The sequence below is a fragment of the Xyrauchen texanus genome, chromosome 32 (genome assembly GCF_025860055.1).
Source record: "Xyrauchen texanus isolate HMW12.3.18 chromosome 32, RBS_HiC_50CHRs, whole genome shotgun sequence".
NCBI lineage: Eukaryota > Metazoa > Chordata > Actinopteri > Cypriniformes > Catostomidae > Xyrauchen > Xyrauchen texanus.
In genome coordinates, this window is record NC_068307.1 from 18,703,268 (window position 1) to 18,723,803 (window position 20,536).

At 37.4% G+C, this 20,536-nt stretch overlaps 1 protein-coding gene across 1 annotated transcript in view; it reads right to left on the reverse strand.

Moving 5' to 3' along the window:
- The window catches only part of LOC127625937 (kinesin-like protein KIF21B), a 121,521-nt gene that overhangs the window by 24,008 nt on the left and 76,977 nt on the right, over nt 1-20,536 (reverse strand). Inside the window, exons 18-27 of the mRNA XM_052101425.1 lie at nt 20,097-20,247; nt 18,673-18,873; nt 18,459-18,560; nt 17,665-17,830; nt 17,370-17,430; nt 17,229-17,277; nt 16,814-17,013; nt 15,387-15,461; nt 14,691-14,804; nt 9,307-9,345 (exon numbers count right to left, since the gene is read on the reverse strand). Of these exons, the coding sequence (XP_051957385.1) occupies nt 9,307-9,345; nt 14,691-14,804; nt 15,387-15,461; nt 16,814-17,013; nt 17,229-17,277; nt 17,370-17,430; nt 17,665-17,830; nt 18,459-18,560; nt 18,673-18,873; nt 20,097-20,247 (1,158 nt within the window). The remainder of the gene's footprint in view (nt 1-9,306; nt 9,346-14,690; nt 14,805-15,386; nt 15,462-16,813; nt 17,014-17,228; nt 17,278-17,369; nt 17,431-17,664; nt 17,831-18,458; nt 18,561-18,672; nt 18,874-20,096; nt 20,248-20,536) is intronic.

Consider the following 20,536-nt stretch of genomic DNA (forward strand, 5'->3'; position numbering starts at 1 on the left):
CACCATCTGTTACACGCGCACTGACAAAGAAGCCTTTTTTAAACCATCAATGTGAGTGTTTGTGTTTGCAGTGTGAGAACCATTTAGATTTACCTGGAAATTTGTCATAAAATATAATATAATCTTTAACGAAGTGATAACAATTGAAAAACACACGGCCCTCGCACTCATGGTCTTGCTTACTGTATGCGCAGACTCACGTTTTTTCCATCTGAAATTAGATGTGAGGCGCAACGGTCACAAGGGAGCCCAGTTAATGTTTCCTCAAACACAAGAATAATGACAACATGGACAGATACATGGAAAAATAGAGGTAAATGTGAATTTCCCAGTTGTTTCCAGGTGTTCACTGAATGATTATTAGATATGATGCATTTATACAGATACGATGTCAGAGTTGACAAGTAATTAAAATTATCAGTCCCGTTAATTTTTATTTAGGCCTTACTTTGTGTTATGTTTGCTTTCAGATGTTTTTTTTTATATTTTTTTTTACAGCTCTGACAAAGGTGATTTTGTTAGCTTGATTAACATGGTCAGTGCATGCACTCTCCATCCATGGGTACATCAAGTTAGTCCAAAATAAAAAAAATGTGCCTGCATTAGGTGACTGTCCAAACCGGCCCTCAATTTAAAATGAGTTTTAAACCCTTGCTACTGTACATTACCTGTTATTATTAAATCACAAAGTTTCCCTTTTCATCCCGTGTTTCTGCCTTTTTCAGCCCCTACACCCATGATGCTTAATAAGTGTGATCTACAATATTCATTGACTTTAGATTGCCAGATCTTTTGTGAAATATTTGTATTATGTTTGAAAAATTTAAGCAAGATTATTTTGATACAAAGAGACCAGGGCTAATTGTCAAATGGGGAAGATTTGTGTGTGTGTGTGTGTGTGTGTGCGCGCACGTTTGCGTCTGTGGGCATGTTTATGTGGACAATTTTTTAGGTTACAAACTGGTAATTACAAGGGTATTAAGCTATAAATGTGGTTTATGAGAACATTTCATGTGTCCCCATAATTAAAATAGCTTTAAAAACATATTAAACAATGTTTTATTGAAAATGTAAAACTGCAGAAAGTTTTTTTTTTGTGAGGGTTAGGTTTAGTCTCCAAGTATGATCACATTAAACCTATGCCACTGTTTTAATAACTCCTTATGGACAAAAGGTCAACGAAACATGTGTACGACAATGTGTGTTCAGTGAACTTTATCTTTTTTTCATGGGCAATAACGGTAAAAATTGCTTTTTTTTTCTAGCCAAGACTTTATGTATGTGGCTATACATACAGTTGAAGTCAGAAGTTTACATACACTTAGGTTGAAGTCATTTTAACAACTACACACATTTCATATCAACAAACTATAGTTTTGGCAAGTCTTTTAGGACATCTACTTTGTGCATGAGATGAGTCATTTTTCCAACAATTGTTTACAGACAGATTGTTTCACTTTTAATTGACAATATCGTCAGAAGAGTCAGAAGTTTACATGCACTAAAGGCCCAGGTATACTCAACTTTGAGTGTTCTGTTCCATCTCGCACACAGTTCTGAAAATATACTTCAAGCGGATGAGCGCAAATAGACGCGTTCAACACATACGCAGTACAATTGCTTTGTTAAATGCTATCAGACGTTAGAGGGCAGCACAGAGTCATGTCATATACAGGACATCCATTCTGAAGGATAAAGAAGAAAAACTGAGGATCCGCCATTAGAGGAAGCAAGAACAACAACAACAAAACGATGGAGAAGGATATGTTCTTTGACTACTGATTGGGAGTACAGCCCAACTGTGTATACTGCCATCTAGTGGACTCTTCAATCTCAAGAGTCAAACTTGCGCATGCACATTTGTCTGTACACAGTCCGCGCGGACAGAAAATCTGGCTGCATGTGGACAATGTCATGCGGACTGTGCGTGGACCTTCGTGGAACGCAGACAGGTGAAGTATACTTTGGGCTCAAGTTAACTGTGCCTTTAATATTTGAAAAGGATTTAAAATCACATCCCTGAGTGAAGGCCCCTGGGTGAGGTCCTGTTATCGAAACCGCACACTTCAGGTCCCAACCACTGCCCGCTCTGCCTGGAGTTGATTATCCATATACTGATATCTAATTAGCTTTATCAGACTCTGGCTGTAATTTACAGCACCTGTGCACAGGCCAACACTCCATCACCACAGCATCTTCCTCTCAGAGCTCAACAGCTCACCCAGGATACCACCATCAGCCAGGCAGATAAATTTAGTGAAAACAATAGAACACACTCCATTTATGGAGCAAGTGCTAATTACATCCTGTCGTAGCATACCTCTTCCAAGCAACAGGGGACCAATACATGTGGTGTCTGTATCTGTAAAGTCAGAATGAAAGCATACTTTAAAGGAAACCTTGATTGATGCAATCTAAGCCAAGCCAAGTCCTCTGTTGGACACGTATTGGCTCATAGGCTTTTATCCATATTTCAAAGCAGTTTGGTTGGTTGTTGCTGACTATGCAGTGTGAGAAGTCTTGGGCCAGTAATTAAGACATCTTCAGTGTCCACATGTCTGTTCAGTAAAAATATTATCAGCTCTTTCTTGCTACAAGGTTTAACATTTATCTCTAATGTCACCAAAGACCATGACTGATGGCTATGTTAGCAATCTTGTGTTTCCAGCGTTTCCCATTTATCCCAGCCAAAATGAATGTATGAATGTAAAAGGTGAAGGGTACACAATTTTCCATGTTAAAATACTTTCTCTTATTCCATCCTAATATGCTCAGATAATTATACATTAGCCATTTGTATGCTGATTTCCCGAAAAGTGTAAACACTGTGCTATGTGTTGCTAGCAAACTATTGCCCTTTGTTTACGTATCCCAGCCAGGCCGACACTGCAATGGCTTGAGTTTGGGTTTGAACGATCAGTTGGCTGAAAAATGGCAAATGGGTGGTGTGTCAGTTAAACATATTTGAAAACAGTCATTATTTTTATAGTTCCGTTTGGTCATGCTATTGGTGCAGAAATGACATACTTCGCCTTTCATTATTATTTAAATACCTCTGGAAAAGCTGGTAAAGGAATGTCCGTATATGCTCATTTTTGCGTAAATGCCTGATAGCATTCTTATACCATAAAAGTCAATATGCAGTCTGTGGGCGTACGATAGGAATAAGTATGCACATCTTTGTGAGTTGTGCTTGCACATACTTGCTGATGCAGCACAAATTTTTTGGTTTTCTACTCAAGCCATTGCACTCCAGTAGGGATGAAAAGGAGGAACCCTCAGCGTTTGAGAATGAAGAGTGACTCAGGGCTTTTTAAGCTTGTCTATATCCATATAAATTGTTTAAAAGACCATTCGCTGGAGACTAGCAACACTTCCTCCACTTGACAGGCTGTTTGTGAGCCAGATACTCCCAATTAGGAACCATAGAGTTTGCAAGGAGCTCCCAAAAGACACTTCAAACCTCCTCTATACTATGAACACCATCAAACCACATGTCACGTCATACAACCCATCAATCATAGAGACCGCAGCGAGACAGAGGCGAGCCAGGAATGGAACATGTTGTCCAACTCATGTTATAATCGCTACTTTATGGTGAGAATCAGCAGGAACCTGGCAATATGATATTATATTGATATCTGTTTGCAATATGTTAATAATGTGATTCCTAAAGTTTAGTGTATTACGAATGCAATATTTTACTCACATGTTTCTCATTTGTCTTGAAATGTGCTTCGCGCAAAAAGTGAAGATACCTGCTGAAGGTCATCTTAGAGCCACAGAAGTGTAGAACATAGGCATGTCAGTGTTCAAATAATTTACATCTGTGAATTAAGCATACCTCAGTACCATATTCTTAGATCGCTCCGAGTACTTGTTGGCCTACTGCCATAGTATGTTTCGTCTTTTCACACACTTGTGTCATGCTCGATTTGTTTTTCCCCAAAATATTAGTGTTAAAAATTCAGCTAAATATATCGATTTTTGGCATTAAAATATTGATACAGCATTTTGAGGTATAATTTCGCAAAATCTTGAAATACTCCCCCACCACCTATCTATTGTCTAATGCCTGACAAACTCGATGTAACCTTCACATGACACCTGTCATGGTCGTTCTTATCACAATGGTGAGCAAACAATGACTAGTCTTGGATACCATCCACTAGCTTTTTTTGCATATTCCCCCAACAATAGCACAGACAAGCTGGTGTGCGATTGAAAAATCTCCACATCCATCGTATAAGCACCACAGAGCCCACTGTGAATGGATGTAACATGCACTGACAGCTGGCAAGCTGCATATCTAGTTAGATTTATGATGGGCCGCTGCCACAGGCTAAGACAATCACAAGAGAAATGTTGAATACACATGTTGTTTTGATGGATCCGTTCTATATACCACGCCAGAACTTTGCAAAATGAGAAATAAAACTTGCAAAAAGGTCTCAAGGACTTGCACTTGAGGGACTGAGAGAAGTAAAGTAACTGCAGGGTTATCCTATCATCTGTTTGTCTCATCTTGGACTCATTTTCACATGCTCCCCCTTGCGCAGAGCAGAGGATGCAATATGTTTTTGCAATATGTTATAACAGCGAAGGTGTTTTCAACTCAGTACTGACCCCTCTTGGAAAAGAAAAGGAATTTCTTTCAGTAAACAGGTGGAAGTAACCCTTAAGGAGAATATTTCTTGAAAAGTGTGGTTCTTCACAGGGATATTTTACCCAAAAATGAAAATTCTGTAATCTACTCATGTCATTCCAACCCAAAAACGCATGATTCCCTTTCTTCGGTGGAGAAGTTCTGAAGAATGTTCACAATGATCTCTTACCAAGCTATAAAAAGGACCATAAAACACTATATTTCAAGTCTTCTGAAGTCATATGATAACTTTGTGTAAGGAACAGATTTAATTTTAGGTTTGTTATTCACTGTTATTCAAAATATTGCTTTACAGCCATGGTTACCATTCACTTTCACTGTATGGAAAAGAGCAGTTTGGACAATCTGCTATAGAACTCCTTTTGTGTTCCACAGAAAAATAACTATGTTGGTTCGAAAGATATGAGGCTGATTGAATTTTCATTTTTGGGTGAACTATTCCTTTAAAATAAATGTCACTTGTTTTAATATTTTGTTATATACTGTAATGACATACTTTAAGTGTTGCCAAAATGTCCAAATACAGTACTTTATGGTGCAACGGTATTTCAGCATTTTGAAAGTATTGTTATTATTTATGCAAATCAAAAACTCTAAAACATGACTTTATATCTTGTTGCCCATATTATTTGCAAAGTCTGAAATAATTTTGCCTACCTTCTTGATTGATGCAAACTGCACACTGAAGCATGGACTTGGGTTCAGAATCTTAAATCCACATTTCAAAGTTGTTTAGTTGGTCATTGCTGACTTTGCAGTGTCACACAAGATGTTGACTTGCTGCAATGTATAACGTTTATCTCTAAAGGTCCCAAAGGTAATGACCGATGGCTATGTTAGGAATCGTTGCAGCTTTTCCCATATCATCCTTCAGCCAAAATGTATATATTCTTAACTATGACGATATCTCACGGGAGGCCTTTGGCAAAGGTGTGTTGTTATGAGGCTTCAGAAAGCGTAAATGTGTGAATCTAAAAAAAGAAATCATGTCGGAAGAAAAAACAAACAAATAAATTACCCATCACTTTCTAAAAATATTTTTATAAAATCACCTTCCTACTTTTGGTGTCAGTTTTTACTGCCAAAGAAGCTTTGCAACTTCAGTTGTGGCTGCCAATTAGCCCACATACATTGGCAATCTGGCAGGGCAAAACAAGCCTTCCCTCCCCTAAAAAAATAATGAGGCTCTTCCCTTCAGGCTGACAGCATTCCTAACCAGACTGGTCTCCAAGCAATATTTCCTGCCGGCGAGCGAGACGGAAATGAACTAGAGTTTGGGATGAAGGGAAATTGGTCTCCTGTGGGCCTAGATCTGCCCCTGTCCGGCTCAGTGCCTGTGAAGTCCTAATGATGGTGGAGCCGTCAAAGCCTCTGTGCTGGCTCAGTCGCACAGAGGTGACAAGAGGATGGCTGATTAAAGAGGAAACTGGGACACCTCGGCTCTCTGAGGACGGATGAAACGCGAGAGGCTGCTGTTGTCACGTGTGTTTGGAGTGGTTGGAACTCTACGGTAGTCCAGCAAATAGGAACCAATGGTGTTAAGGTTCAGGAGAAACACTGTTGAAGGTGTTTATATGCAAGTATTTTATCTTGCTTATGTCTGTATGAAATTTGAATAAAGAATTCCGACTTACAAGCTACGATAAAGGAAGATCTTACTAAAACTGTAATAGAATATCATTAACATTTTAAGTTGCATAACTTGAAAACTTTGTAATATATACAAATATGCAAGCTATATATTTGTATATATTATTTATTGGGTGCTTATCTGTACAAAACTCCCATCATAATGCAAGGTGTTCTAGGTGTTTACATACAGCCCAAGTAAAGAAAAAGGACACCACCAAGTCTCTACAGTAGATATGGGACTAGTATGAGCAATAGTAATTGTGATGCTTGCCTTAGCAAGCTCCACTAATAAACACCACATAATTACACAAACACAGCATGCAGTAAAAGGTTTTACTCATTTAAGTTGATAAATTAGGAACAAGAGACTATAGACTAGAGATTAATTATTTTTTTTAAAAAAGGAATTACTAAATGCTTGCAATTTTATCTTTGCAGAGTGCCAATCAAACTCAATACAGCTGTAGTGCCATGCAGCCTTACGAACAGTACCAAAATTCATAGTATGTGCACACAGCCAAAAACTGAACATGCAAGTCCTGAAATACTTAAAAAGGCAGAAACAAATTACAAACTCATTTTCACACAAGAGCGAAAACCACAAAAGTGCAAAAATCACAACAAATGACAACAGCAAATTTGAAAAACAAAGAAATAGTGTTCTTAAAAATCTAAATCTTCATGCAGCACATAACCTAAGCACATAACGTAAGCTTGTGGTTTTGGACCCTTTCACTGGGTCGGATGCAAATAAATCAGATGCAGTAGGAAAAAACATGAAGGTGTGTAAGGGGGAAGGAAGGTGTATCCTGTTGCCTCTTCTCCAAGTCTCCTCAGCGGAGAAGAGGAGGATGAGGAGCCCAGGATATGGAGGTTTTGTGCATTTCATGAATAAACAGTTGTTATGAATGAACCTTACTGGACTGTCCCCATAGTGGGATATAGAGCAGACCTGCCACTGTTCAGAGAATACGTTTTCCCTACTGGCTCATTCAGGACTATGCAGATCAAAGGAGGGTGTTAATCTTTAAAAATGCATTTAAAAACAAGCATCCAAACTGCCCCGTTCAACTGCCTCAAGATAAGAATTTTGCCGAAAAACTAAGATATCATAGTGTGAAGTCTATCATGTGCATGCTGCTTTGTTAAATTCAGGAATAGTTTATTATCGCCTCGTGTGGTGAACAAGTTAGGCCAGCTGTCTGTGATTTCACCCATTAAACAGATTTATCTCTCAAAGGAAATTTGGGACACAACAAGCACTCCATGTTCTATCACAGATCCACTAGATTCTAATGGGATAACGAGAACAACTTGAAAGAAATGAGAAAAATGCAATCATGCTGTCAGAATAATGGGGACAGTGAGGTGAAGAGAAATCACAGTGTCACTATACTGAGCAACGTTTGAAATTAAACAGCTGGGGTTTCTTTAAGCCAATATTTTTAATTTTCAAAATAATCCGGAAGAAACAGTTCTTGCGAAAATTATTTAGATCATTGGTGGTTCAAAAAAGACAAAAATATGTAAAACTTGTTAGGTATGTTAAAGGTATAGTTTACTATCTTTCCTTCTTCTGCTGAACACACACAAAGATTTTTAGAAGAATATTTCAGCTCTGTAGATCCATCAATGCAAGTGAATGGTGACCAGACCTTTCATGCTCAAAAAATCACATCAAGGCAGCATGAAATTAATCCATACGACTCCAGTGGATTAATCCATGTTTTCTGAAGCAATGCAATCACATTGGGTGAGAAACAGATCAATATTTCAGTCCTTTTTTACGGCAAATACCCACTTTCACATTCTGAAAGTGAAAACAGATATTTGCAGTAAAAAAGGACTCTCTCACCTACACCTATTATCGCTTCTGAAGACATGGATTAAACCACATTTTTTGTTGCCATGATGTGATTTTTGTTGGAGCTTGAAATGTTCTTGACATAATTCAATTGCATTGTATTACCATAAAGAGCTGCAGTATTCTTCAAAAATCTTCATTTGTGTTCAGCAGAAGAAAAAGTCATACACATCTGGGATGGTATGGGACTGAGTAAATGATGAGAGAATTTTCATTTTTGGACGAACTATCCCTTTATCATGTTAAGCCAGCGTCCAACCGTCTGATTTCAGCAGACTCTCAATCATAAGCGTAATGTCCAAAGTCGGTGCGCGCATGGCTACGTTTCTAAGCAGGGGCGTGTAATCAGTTAATGTATGTACAAACTCAAACAACAGCCGACTTACTTGAAAATGTCTTTCACTCACTGGGGCATATATTTTTGTGGCCTTAGCAGAACTGACCATGCATTATACTGCTCAAATCTGATCTAGACTTTATTTAGCAAACAGAAGATCAGGCAATTGTCTAATTGACTGTTTTATTGGATTATTAAGCATTTATGTATTAAAAATAAATGCATGAGGTAGAACAGTTTCTGTTTATTGAATGTAAATCTTATTTTCAAACCCCAAACAGACACCCATTCAAAGGGTAATGTCACATCCTAATTCAGTTTAATATAGTTGTTCGAGCAGTTCTCCTGTTCTTATTTCAGCAATCCACTTAATTTATTATTAATCAGTTAGTAACAGACTTCCAACAGAAAAGGACAAGATTTCAGAAAATAAAAGTTGGTAGATGCGACAATCTCGACCAAAGTGTTGTTTTGAGTCAGCTAGTGGGACGCCGCCTTTAGATAAAAATCCAGAGCTGTTGACAAGAGTCAAATAGGGTTTTTAATAAGGCCTTCCAAACAGCCCAGCAAGAAACAATCAATCCACAGATTTTGTGTCATAAGCTGACATTTAACAAAGTACATTCAGATCAAAAGTTCAATTTTGAAACCTTGTTTTCCTTCCTCTGAACTGTTAAATCATTAAAGCTATTTAAACAAGTCCATAAGGTTCATTCAGTTTTCACAGCACAGAACTAAAATGGAAAGGGGACATGCATAGCTCACGCCATGACCACACCCGACGGGATGACAGACAGAGATCTCTACCTGAGCACCTCCGAGAGAGAGGAGTCGCTGTCATCCGACCTATAGGGCAGAACAGCAGTTGGGTTAGGGGAAGGTAGGAAACGTCAGTAGAAAACAGAGAGTGAGGGGTTTGGAAGGGGAGGAGCATCAGGAAGCAGGCAGGAACAGGGGTGGGGCTAGAGCATAGGGGGAGGGGTTAGCAGGAGGGGTTATGTAGAGTTCATTAAGAGGGTTACTGGTAAAAGACTGAACGGCCCCATTTCCATGGCATTTCAGGTGATCCGATCACATGTGGTCAGCACTAAATACAGGTCTAAATGGGGTCTAAACAGTTTTGTGATCGGATCACAAAAAACACATACAAATGTGGTCAAAAACGCATATGACCATCACATTTGTGGTGTAAACACTAATTTGTCCTGTATGTGTCTCGGCAGCAGTGAAGCGCCACCCCTCACCTGTCAATGAACAGAGTTTCAGCTTTGCCGTTTAAGAGCAGCTTTAAAGGAAATAACCATCAAATTGGAAATTTTTAAAAGAGGACACACAATCACAAGAGCTCCTTCTTTAGTATGTCTGATATCAACACAGATAACAAGCACGAACACCTGAAGCTCCTTTAATACAGGTAATACACTAAAATAACAGAAAATTCTGCTTGACATGTTGCATTTGTGCTTAGATCAAAATGTAACCACATCTGAGAGAAACAGCGCAGAGTTTTTTCATGCTTTTTGTCTTTTATTTTATTTTATTATCATGCAGTAACACACTGACATAGTGATTGATTATGTTGTCATGAAACAGAGACCCTCCCCCACCAAATCCGAACACAAGTGGTCAAAGGAGATGCATTCAAATGACCAGGTATAAACAACGATGTGTCTCAACTGACCACCAGGTGGAAACGGGGCCAAAGTTAACAGGAAGATCCCACTCCAAACTTAAGCGTCACAGTTTGTTGTTGTTCTTTTAATGAATGCTTAAATGTCTCACTTCACTCTCCTGTAATTTTGATCTGAGCTGTTTTTATTGTGATTATCTAAGGTATAAAGCATACCTTTAAAAAAAAATGCCAGAAGCATTACCAATTCATAATTTCATTCATGTTGTAGCTTCTATTGAAATAACGACAAGACTATAGCGCTCTCAACTAAATGGCTCTAACTACTCAGAGACAATTTATAAGTACATGAGAAATCTAAAGCTACAAACAGAGGCTGCAGACATGAGTCAAACATTATGTGAAAATGTGACTTAAGTGCTTTTACATTAGCTTTCACGGTTTTCTCAGGATGCAGAGATATGAGGAAAAAAAGAAACGCAAGAGAAACATACACAAATGTTCATCAATGGTCATCAATATTAACGGTTCATAAATAAATAAATACCTAGTTTTACTTATGCGTGATTATTTTTTAATATAGAGGTTAAATAAAGATAGAATTATATACTTTGGTTTTACTGTGAAAAAATATTTAAAATGTGTCCCAGGTTCAATACAAGTTAAGCTCTACTGACAGCTTAAGTGACAGAAAATCCCTCTTATTACATATAATAATGTTGACTTCAAATCACATTCACAGTATTGCATTTAGTAGATGTCTATATGACAAGGATAGACACAATAATGGTTATAAGAGTTAACATGAGACTAGTGTTATAAGCTTACTTACCTTGTCTGTCACAACCATATGAATGCAGTATCCACAAACTATCCATAAAGTGCTGTTCTCCATTTACACAAATTACATTGGTAAGGCATAACAAGAAGTGCAACTAGAACATTAGTCATGGACACTTAACGCAGAATTTAGACAACTTCACAGCTCAATGATAGTGATAAAAACACTTATATGTGCTTTTCATATATCTGCTTGTAAACCAACCAGAATGCCTTGCCCCCATAGACTTCCATTGTTAGTGCCTTACTATAAACACTATTTTGTTTGTTTTTACACTGAAAGATGAGTCAAAATTATTTTCTATGGTAATTGACAGCAGTTCATAGGTGCCGTCACTAGAGCTTATCATATTGAACCTAGAACATTCCTTTAATCTCAAACATTATAATACAATATACAGTAAAAGTTGCATTTTACTGCTAAATCAATTTTTTATAAAAATTTGTGAATGCAACATACACGGACCCAATCACTTTCATTGCATCTGTTTTCCATATTATGAGGCCGTCATTCTGCTTAACATCTCACTTTATGTTCCACAGAAAAAAGAAATAAGGCATGTTTGGAACAAAATGAGGTTGAGCAAATGATGACGTTTACATTTTTAGGCAAGCTATTCCTTAAAGACACACAAACACTCCTTTAAGAAAAAGATTAATGAGTGTGTGACCAATTGACAGGACACATTGATTCTCTGTCCCTCTGAAACTAACAGTGATTTGAATGTTGATGAAGGGTTATTAATCTTGGCCTGCATGGATGTCTCGTGTTTGCTGTCTGGCTATGTTATTCTGTGTTAACCCAAGCAAAGGCTGAAAGGTTGTCAGGATTCCAGCCTCATCAAGTCTCCCATTTGGGCTCAATCAGTAATGAAGTGGAGACAAGTCTCACAGGCCAAAATAATCTACCTCAGACAATAGAAAGCATACTGATACAGACATATTTGTTGAAATGCATATTAGCAGATTAGTAAGACTAGTATGTGAAAGGATGTAATTAAGCTTTGAACAAAAACTTTATAAAAGATTTACATTTTGTGTTCCACGGAAGACAGAAATGTGGGTTTGCACCGACATCAGGGTGAGTAAATAACAGTCAACAAGTCTGATTGCTTAGCTGCAGGATTTGAGCTATGACTCTTGTCCTTAGCACAAACAGTGCAGGATGAATTATGCGCTGAAATTGAATAATTGGGGTCAGTGTTTTGTTCAAATCTCTAATCCCAAGTACGAGCAATTGTAATAGCAAAAACAACTAATTATGGTGATTAATTATGGAACACAAAATTACTCTTCTGAAGCTGGTCAAATAATTACGAGATACCAAACCCAAATGCTGCAAAGAAAACTATGGAATGGCAAGGCCTGGAAGATATTAAGAGTAATCTACAGTCTGCTATGCTATGTGTAGCTTCCTCTACACACTCACACGCTCTCTCTCAGAAAGCACAATATTCAAGGGGTTGGAAAAATAATGAGATAAATCCCTGACAGGCACATCAAATGACCAATTTAATTCTCTATGGCAATATCAGACACTAATGATTCAATTATAGAAGGAAAGTGCAAACAAAACCCATCTTCAGAGAGTGGAATAATTGGTTATCCTTCCCTAATGTGCCCACTTGTGGTGTTATAATGAGAATTCATGGGAGATGGAGAACTCACTACAGCTTCTGCTGTCGGATTTGACTTATACTAACGATTCTAGTGCAATTAGAGATCAATACTCCTACAGCAAGCACAGGGTTAAAGCTGAGCTACTGAACTACTTGGTTTATAATACTATAAAAAAAAAAAAGTTACACAGAACCTGATAGAAAGCAAAATCATCATTTTATAGATGGAGGAAAATAACTAGTTGGTTGGAAATGTGAACTTGAGAACATATGAGGCTGTGCAAAGTAAAACTTTGCCTAGTCATAATGGTAAATGGACCCTTTTCACAGACTGTGATTACATGTTTCCACCTTATTTAAGTGTGTTAATTGACTTACAACATTTTTTAAATGTATTACTTTTTTTAATCTACACAGTGTAACTTTTGGTCCTCTAGTGGTTAAAAAGAAAATTGCATGCGTCTTGTAGAAGATCATTGTTTTGGTAATGACGTAAGTGGTGCTTTGGCTTTGCTCCTCTGCATGGATGAATGCGGTTGGAGGCACCAGTGTACAATGGATACAGGACATCTTATCAGAGCAAATGGGCAGAAAGGAAAATATATCTGAAAACATGCCATCTGAGCAGGTAAGTGCCATATCTTATGCTGTTGTTTTGACTTATTGGAAACATTGATGTTTTGAAATAAATTACATTACAAAAATTAGGCAACGTTCGCTAACATTAGACATAACGATTGCTAGTCTTCTAAGTTTTTATAACTTGTTGTCTGAGTTACCGTAGCCTTTGTCAACTTTGACCTCTTATCAACAAGGTGTTTTCATCCAGAACTGCCGTACACTGGCCGTTTTGGTTTTTCACACCTTTCTCTTTACACTTTAGAGCAGGGGTCGGGAACCTTTTTTCACTAAGGAGTCAATTTGTTTCCTCCCTTTTTCTCCCCAATTTAGAATGCCCAATTCCCAATGCACACTAAGTCCTCATGGTGGTGTAGTGACTCGCCTCAATCCGGGTGATGGAGGACGAATCTCAGTTGCCTCTGCGTCTGAGACCGTCAATCTGCGCATCATATCACATGGCTTGTTGAGCACGTTACCATAGCGCGTGTGGAGGCTTCATGCCATTTTCTGCAGCATCCATGCACAACTCACCATGCGCCCCGAGAGTAAGAACCACATTATAGCAACCACGATGAGGTTACCCCATGTGATAGAAAGATATATAATACTGAACCAGCATAGTTGCATTCACAATGTGCAAGAGTGAACTGCTACGGGAAATAAAGCGAACTAAACTCACAGCACCTCCTGAGATAATTTGAGATGATTTGCTGCATTCTCATTGATGACATTATTCTTGCAAACAGTTTTCAGATGAATGAAAAAGAGAAAAAGGACTGATAACCCTTTACATGCACCTGTTCCATGAGACAGGGTCCCGCTGCATGCCTCTGAACAAACAGCGAATCAGACACAAGCAATGACGGCTTTTCTATTGTCTGATAAAATATAATAAAGTTTCTTCAAAACGCATGTCTTGTGTCTAACATCATGTGTCACAACGAGACTTCTTACAGGTCACCCGCTTGTTGCGGGCAGATGAGGTAGGGTATTTCTCTGAAGAATGCACGAGTAGATGATTACCCGTGCAAGAAATACCTGCATTTGGTTCTTCAAAATATAAAATCACATGTTTTGTCAAACGTACATCTTTGTGTCTAATTTCTTGTCAAATATCACACAGAGATGTCTAACAGGTCGCCCCGTATGTATGCATGTATATATATATATATATATATATAGATGGGTTTTTAAATACCGCTGCAAAGGGAGTTACAGAAAATTTGGCATCTTTCTCTCTTCTGACTGCCATAATCCACTGCTCTATATTCTGTTTCCTCTTTGAACAAGTTGTGTAAAAGCAATAGTGGATTTTTAAATTTTCTGCTGGATCAAATGTGAAATCAAACATAATAGTTGCGGTGGTCTCCCATTCACTTCTATAGAAATTTACCACACAATAGTTCCAAACCCGGAAATGTCTTATCTTGTTACATAAGAAAATGTTATCAAAGTTCATGCCATGTGTGTGTTCAACTCACTTGTCGAGTGCAGAGCCCTGACTTTGGTTGCTGGTCAGGCGGGAAAAGACATTGCGGTCATTGCGTGTTCGGAGAGGAGGGGAAGAGGGCGGGGTGTAGCCTATATCCAGACTTCTGAGGTAAACAACCAACATAATACAACAAAATGTTTGAAGGGAGGAAAGATTATAACCTACTGTATACTAATTATTACAATGCTTTCAAAATATGATAATATCTTAGCTTATATGATGAATATGTTCTGAATAGCCTACTACCAAACCACAACGACTACTTCTACAGTATGTGTGTTTACTGTGCACAATAAGAAAATTGTCTATGCACAGAATACCGGGATAACCTACATTTGTCCAAATTTACTGTACACAAAAGGAAGCAATATCAGCAGAGATTTTTAACATCTTATTTGGTCGACAATTTAGAATTATGACATTTTCAACACAAAATTAGATTAAACATGCAAATATTGCCTTATTTCCAATATAATAACTGGGTGGCACATGCTGCATTTAGTGCGTACGTAATGAGGTTACGTAAACAACGTAGCATACTATTTTGTTATTATGTTTATTATTGCATACATTTTAGTAGTAGAGTTTCGGTGTTTACTACAAAGTATACAGTAAGCAGTACTATAGTATTCTTTTCTAAATATAGCAATAGTTAAACATGGGAAGTTTCATGTCACAAGGTTACCTGTATGGCTGTCCTCGGTCATATGACGGCCTCCTTGTTAATGGGGAGGTGTCTGATCCCCTGGATTGTCTTGGGCTGAATCATACACACATAAAATCTGTTAATTTCGAATTAATAGGGGCAGACACCGAAACACAAAACGCCTTGGTCCAGTTAAACTCCCGTGTTCAACAGGGTTTGTACAGATGCTTCAAAGTGAAATTCAAGGACTTAACAAGCACATTTCTATTTGTTTTCAAGGACTATGCTCAAGATGTCATTAAAACAAATTCTTTATTTGTTCATTTTAAATAAAAATATTCTATTTATTTATTTTTATAAAACACCACTTATTACAACAAGGATGTTTTTCAGGCAATTGACCAATTCAAATATATTTTCTAAAAAGACTTGCAAAACAGAGTCAAGCCATTTTATATTATTGAAGGTTACATTATAAAATTATACCTTTAACTTTTTTTTTTTCTCCTTTCGGCTATTTGAAAGCTTTTTCATGATTAAACATTCAAGGGACATGTTTGTCCACATATTTTAATATTGAACCAAATGTTGTCAGAAACCTCTTTTGTGAGACACAAAGCTTTCTTTACACAAGGGAGAGCTTCGCAAAACTGAATCCTCCACTGATCCTCATTTGAGAACTTTTTCACTCTGGAGAATAATTTGTAATTAAACTGATAGATGCAAGGATTGTGAAATCTGCCACAGCAGAATCTATAAAACACTTTTTTAAATCCTCAACTAAAAACATATGATTGTGATTGGCCCATTCTTAACAGCACTGCCAAAAGTAATATGTGCCACGTGACAGTGCCGTCTATGCACTGCTTCAGCAGTGGTCTGGACCTCTGCCCATATGATTAAAAAGAACCAGCTCATAAGAGTAATTGGTTCATCAATTTGTCTAATAGTCGCGTTGTGTGTTTCTCACTGCACACGCAACTTAATAGAGCTTCTCGAAAGTACGGTGTACTTTAGTACGGTCTGCACCAGCAGAAGAATGTACAGTATGTTTGAGTACCGTTAACGGAACCGACATTCATAAAAATCATCCGATATCCGAAAAAGCATTCAAATAAATCCCTTATTCTGCATGATTCACGAGCCGCATGTGAGAGCAAGAAATGGGAAGAGGGAGATCTGCAGTTTGGCTGTAGCAGCGGTGGGCATGTTGTCTTTCTGTGTTTATCCGAAAATAAATAAATAGATGTAAATTACTAAATGATTTAAGAAACATATTTAACGATTTTCTATAATTCAAGCACTTTTTGAGCACCTCTTTGTAAAAATGGCTCTACAAGTATTTTCCAGGACTTCAATAAAAAAAGGAAAATTCAAGCACCTTGTACGAACCCTGTCAAAATCATAAAAAGAAAATGGTTATCATGGTTGTATCAGAGGTCCGTGCATGCCATAGTTTAACTTACAAGGTGTGTCCTCTGATAGGTAGGCTAATGGTTCGAGACACTAGCTCTCTTGAATAGGGCTCTTTGAGTATCCGGCCGATCTCATGGATCTCTGACAGTGAAGCTAAGGACTTTGTGATGTTCTTAGAGGTGGAGTCCAGTATGGGGCCCAAGTACTCAGCTGACACTGCCTTCATTTGTGCTGAGAGCCGAGGTTCAACCTGCGAGAGAACACGCAGTACAAATTTAAACAAGTACTACATCACCACCTGCTGGTCATTCATTTAGCACAGATATGAGGCAGTGATTTATTCCAAAGCTGATAACATAATAATAATTATTATTATTTTCTCTAACTTATGCATTATGTAAATCTATAAGAACCATGTAACATAGTACTAAAAAGCTACTTGATTAAAGACATTTTTATCTTTACCTTCATCTTAAAGTCATCTTGACTCGCAGACAACTTCATTTGGCAAAAGCTACAGCAAAACAACAGTGATGTTCAATCTCAGACTCTTAAATCAAACTGAACTAATCAATCAGATTATGTCAGTGTGGAATGCAGTCATACCTACTCTCTGATGCCTGACTGAACTCTGATGCCTCTTCATCTGTGCTTGCGTAACCATTCTCTGAAGAATTTACAAGAATAGGGACTATTTAACGCAATTAACTAAGTGTATTTTCAGTAAGAAAGATCTAGTCATAAACAGGCTGTCTGGTACATGTGGTTGTGTCATCAGTAAAGATCTTTAGGGATATTAAATGGGATGAATATTAATGATTTAAATTCAAACCTTATATTTTAAGAGCTCAAAGAAGTAATCTTTTTAAAAGTTACTATATTGTTTAAAGTGAATTTTCACCCTGCTGGACATTGTGGATTAGAGCCTGTAACTCAGGGATACACTCTGCCTTTTCCTTCAGAGCATCCAGGATTACGTGATTTTGGGAAGAGCCAATCACATCTGTCTGCCGCAGCTGACCCTCCAGCAGTCGAATCTGAGCCGCTTTCTGAGCAACTTGCAAGCCCTATACACACACATATCACTTCATTGTAGTTACGAATCAACTTTTAATGATCTCATCAGTACATTTACAGTATATAGACAATTAATGTTATAAATATATGCAGGGCATCTATAGAAAATGTTTTTATATAAAAAAAATATATATAAAAGTTATTTTAAATATGTAAAAGTTACAGTGAGGCACTTACCATGGAAGTGCATGGGGCCAATTTTGGTTTAAAAAGTTGTTTAAATCATCATATTTAGTCATTTTAGAGTTTTAGGATTTGTTGACATTACATCGATATGGCAAACAAGTTTTAAAATTGGTCAGAACTTTACATAGAAAAAGTTAGTAAGTGATTTTATCACACTAAAATCATGGTAACACGCATATTGTTTATGTCTTGAGGCTATACATTTGAAACATTTTACATTATACTATTTTAACATTTATGAATTGGCCCCATTCACATCCATTGTAAGTGTCTGTAACCCAGATTTTTGCTTTTTTCAAAGAAAAGGAGGGGCAAGTCAAAATACATTTTTGTGTTAATATTATTTCACAAAAGCTGTCGATTAAGTTTATCTTGTTTAGAACCTGGAATATTCCTTTAAGCAATTTTGATGGATTTGCTGGTTATACTCACTTTGTCAATAGAGGCTTTAAGGAAGTAGTCCAGGAGAGAACGAGCTTCAGCCAGTGAGCAGGAGCTGATGACCACTGAGGTGTCCACAGAGTCAAGCTCATCCTACAGGACACACATGATTTCAAACCTTACATAAATATTATCAAAATAATAACAAAGCAGAGTTATCATATGACAATTCCTTCTTCATAAGCCAGTGAGAGAGGGTGTTTACCTTGGACTCCTCTATCTGTACAATGGTGGCCTGGCAGTCTGCCAGGCTGTCATTGATGTAGTCGATGTTTGCATTGAGAACTTCAATCTCCTCATTAATCTCCTGAAGTACTCTCTCCTCCTCCTCTCTAAAGCCCTCGCTCAGTAAATTCTCCCTCTTACGCAACAGCGCCTCCTGCTGCATGGACAGCTCCTCACGTTTCTGGACCACAAAAGTTAAAACAAATGATGCACTAAATGATAACAGTGTTTTATCAAATAAACTGTCTGGTCCAGAGAAGGTGGGTTTGTGTCCATAGGTGACATTGTTGCCGGTGATGTCTGGTAAGGACCTGCCTTTCAACAGGCCAACAAGCCCTCAGTCCAGCCTCTCTCAGCCTATTACAGACATTCTGAGCACTGATGGAGGAATTGTGCATTCCTGGTGTCAGTTGTTATTGCCATCCTGTACCTGTCCCGCGGGCGTAATATTCGCAGTAGCAGTTTATACCACCACGCAAATCATGCAATAGCATGGAGCCCCAGACTTCGAGAGGGCCCCCATCCCGTTAGGAAAGATCAGCAAAAACTTGTCAAGAAAGTACATTCATGCACAAATGCATATTTTATGATATTTTTTTGAGCTGTTGTATACAAGCAATATAACACTCACAATCATACTATATTCAGAATTCCTTATATATTTCCATTATTTACCTGTAATGACAGCATGCACTCGAGCTGGCATGGACGGCAAAAACCTAATGATTCATGTTATCCCAGCATGATTTGAGAATGTTCTAAAGAGCATCTAAAATCTGATATTTTGTACAAAGGAATGTACATGATCAATAAAAACAAATTTGCTTACATTTGGTTATTGACATAGAAATAGTGAAAATTCTTACACTTTTTTTGTCATAATGTTTATTTGTTTTAATTTATTTTAAACCCTTAAACTTGCACTCAGTAACTTTCATCTTTGTGTCATCGCATTTAAAAGTTTTCAGTTTCAGATGCCATTGTACAAATTTAGTATTTACAGTCAGCCATGATTATTTTAATCAATGAGTGAAAGAGTCAAATAACAGGATGAGATTAAACGAGTAGTATTCATCTGGTCATGTGATTCTAACATGGCAGCCCCCATGTGTGGACCCTCTCCACGTAGAATCAAACATCTTTATAAGGTTACTGATATGATTGGAGTCTTTATTTTAATGTGAGTGCTCATGATTTCCTACATATATTGCAAAATTACAATTCATGTCTTTTGGAGTTAAACTTTTTAATGAAGGAAAAATTACACCTTTAATCCTAAATACTAAAATATTTATATGTTTATATTAGAACTTTTATCCCTGATTTAAATGTAATCTCTGGCTTTTGGATCCCACTGTTTATCAAATTTAATCTTCACGAAAAATAAATAAATGCACCTGATACCTTAATGAGGCGATCCATATCAGCTTCAACATTGGTGATGGTCATTCTCTGCATCACAATATCCATGATTCTCCTCTCCAACGCTTGCCACTTCTGACGGGCCGCCTTTGAGAAACCCGTGCTTGTACCCTTCCGTTGGAACTTCTTTCTGCTACTGAAAACCAGCATCAAAGAAAGTGAACTACACTTCATAAGTAATTGTGAACATACATTTTTAATGAATTCAACATTGCATAAATAAATTTGATTGCAATTTATTTAACTTCTCTAATGTGTTGTTGTATCTCTAAGTTAATGATGTGCAGACAAGTTATAATTATTTCATCATAATTAAGATAATTATTTACATTTTTCAGCTGATAACTGATACATGGCCCATACATATATCCATACTTTGTCCAAAAAAATACAAATAAAACAGATTGGTTTGCTAAATGTGA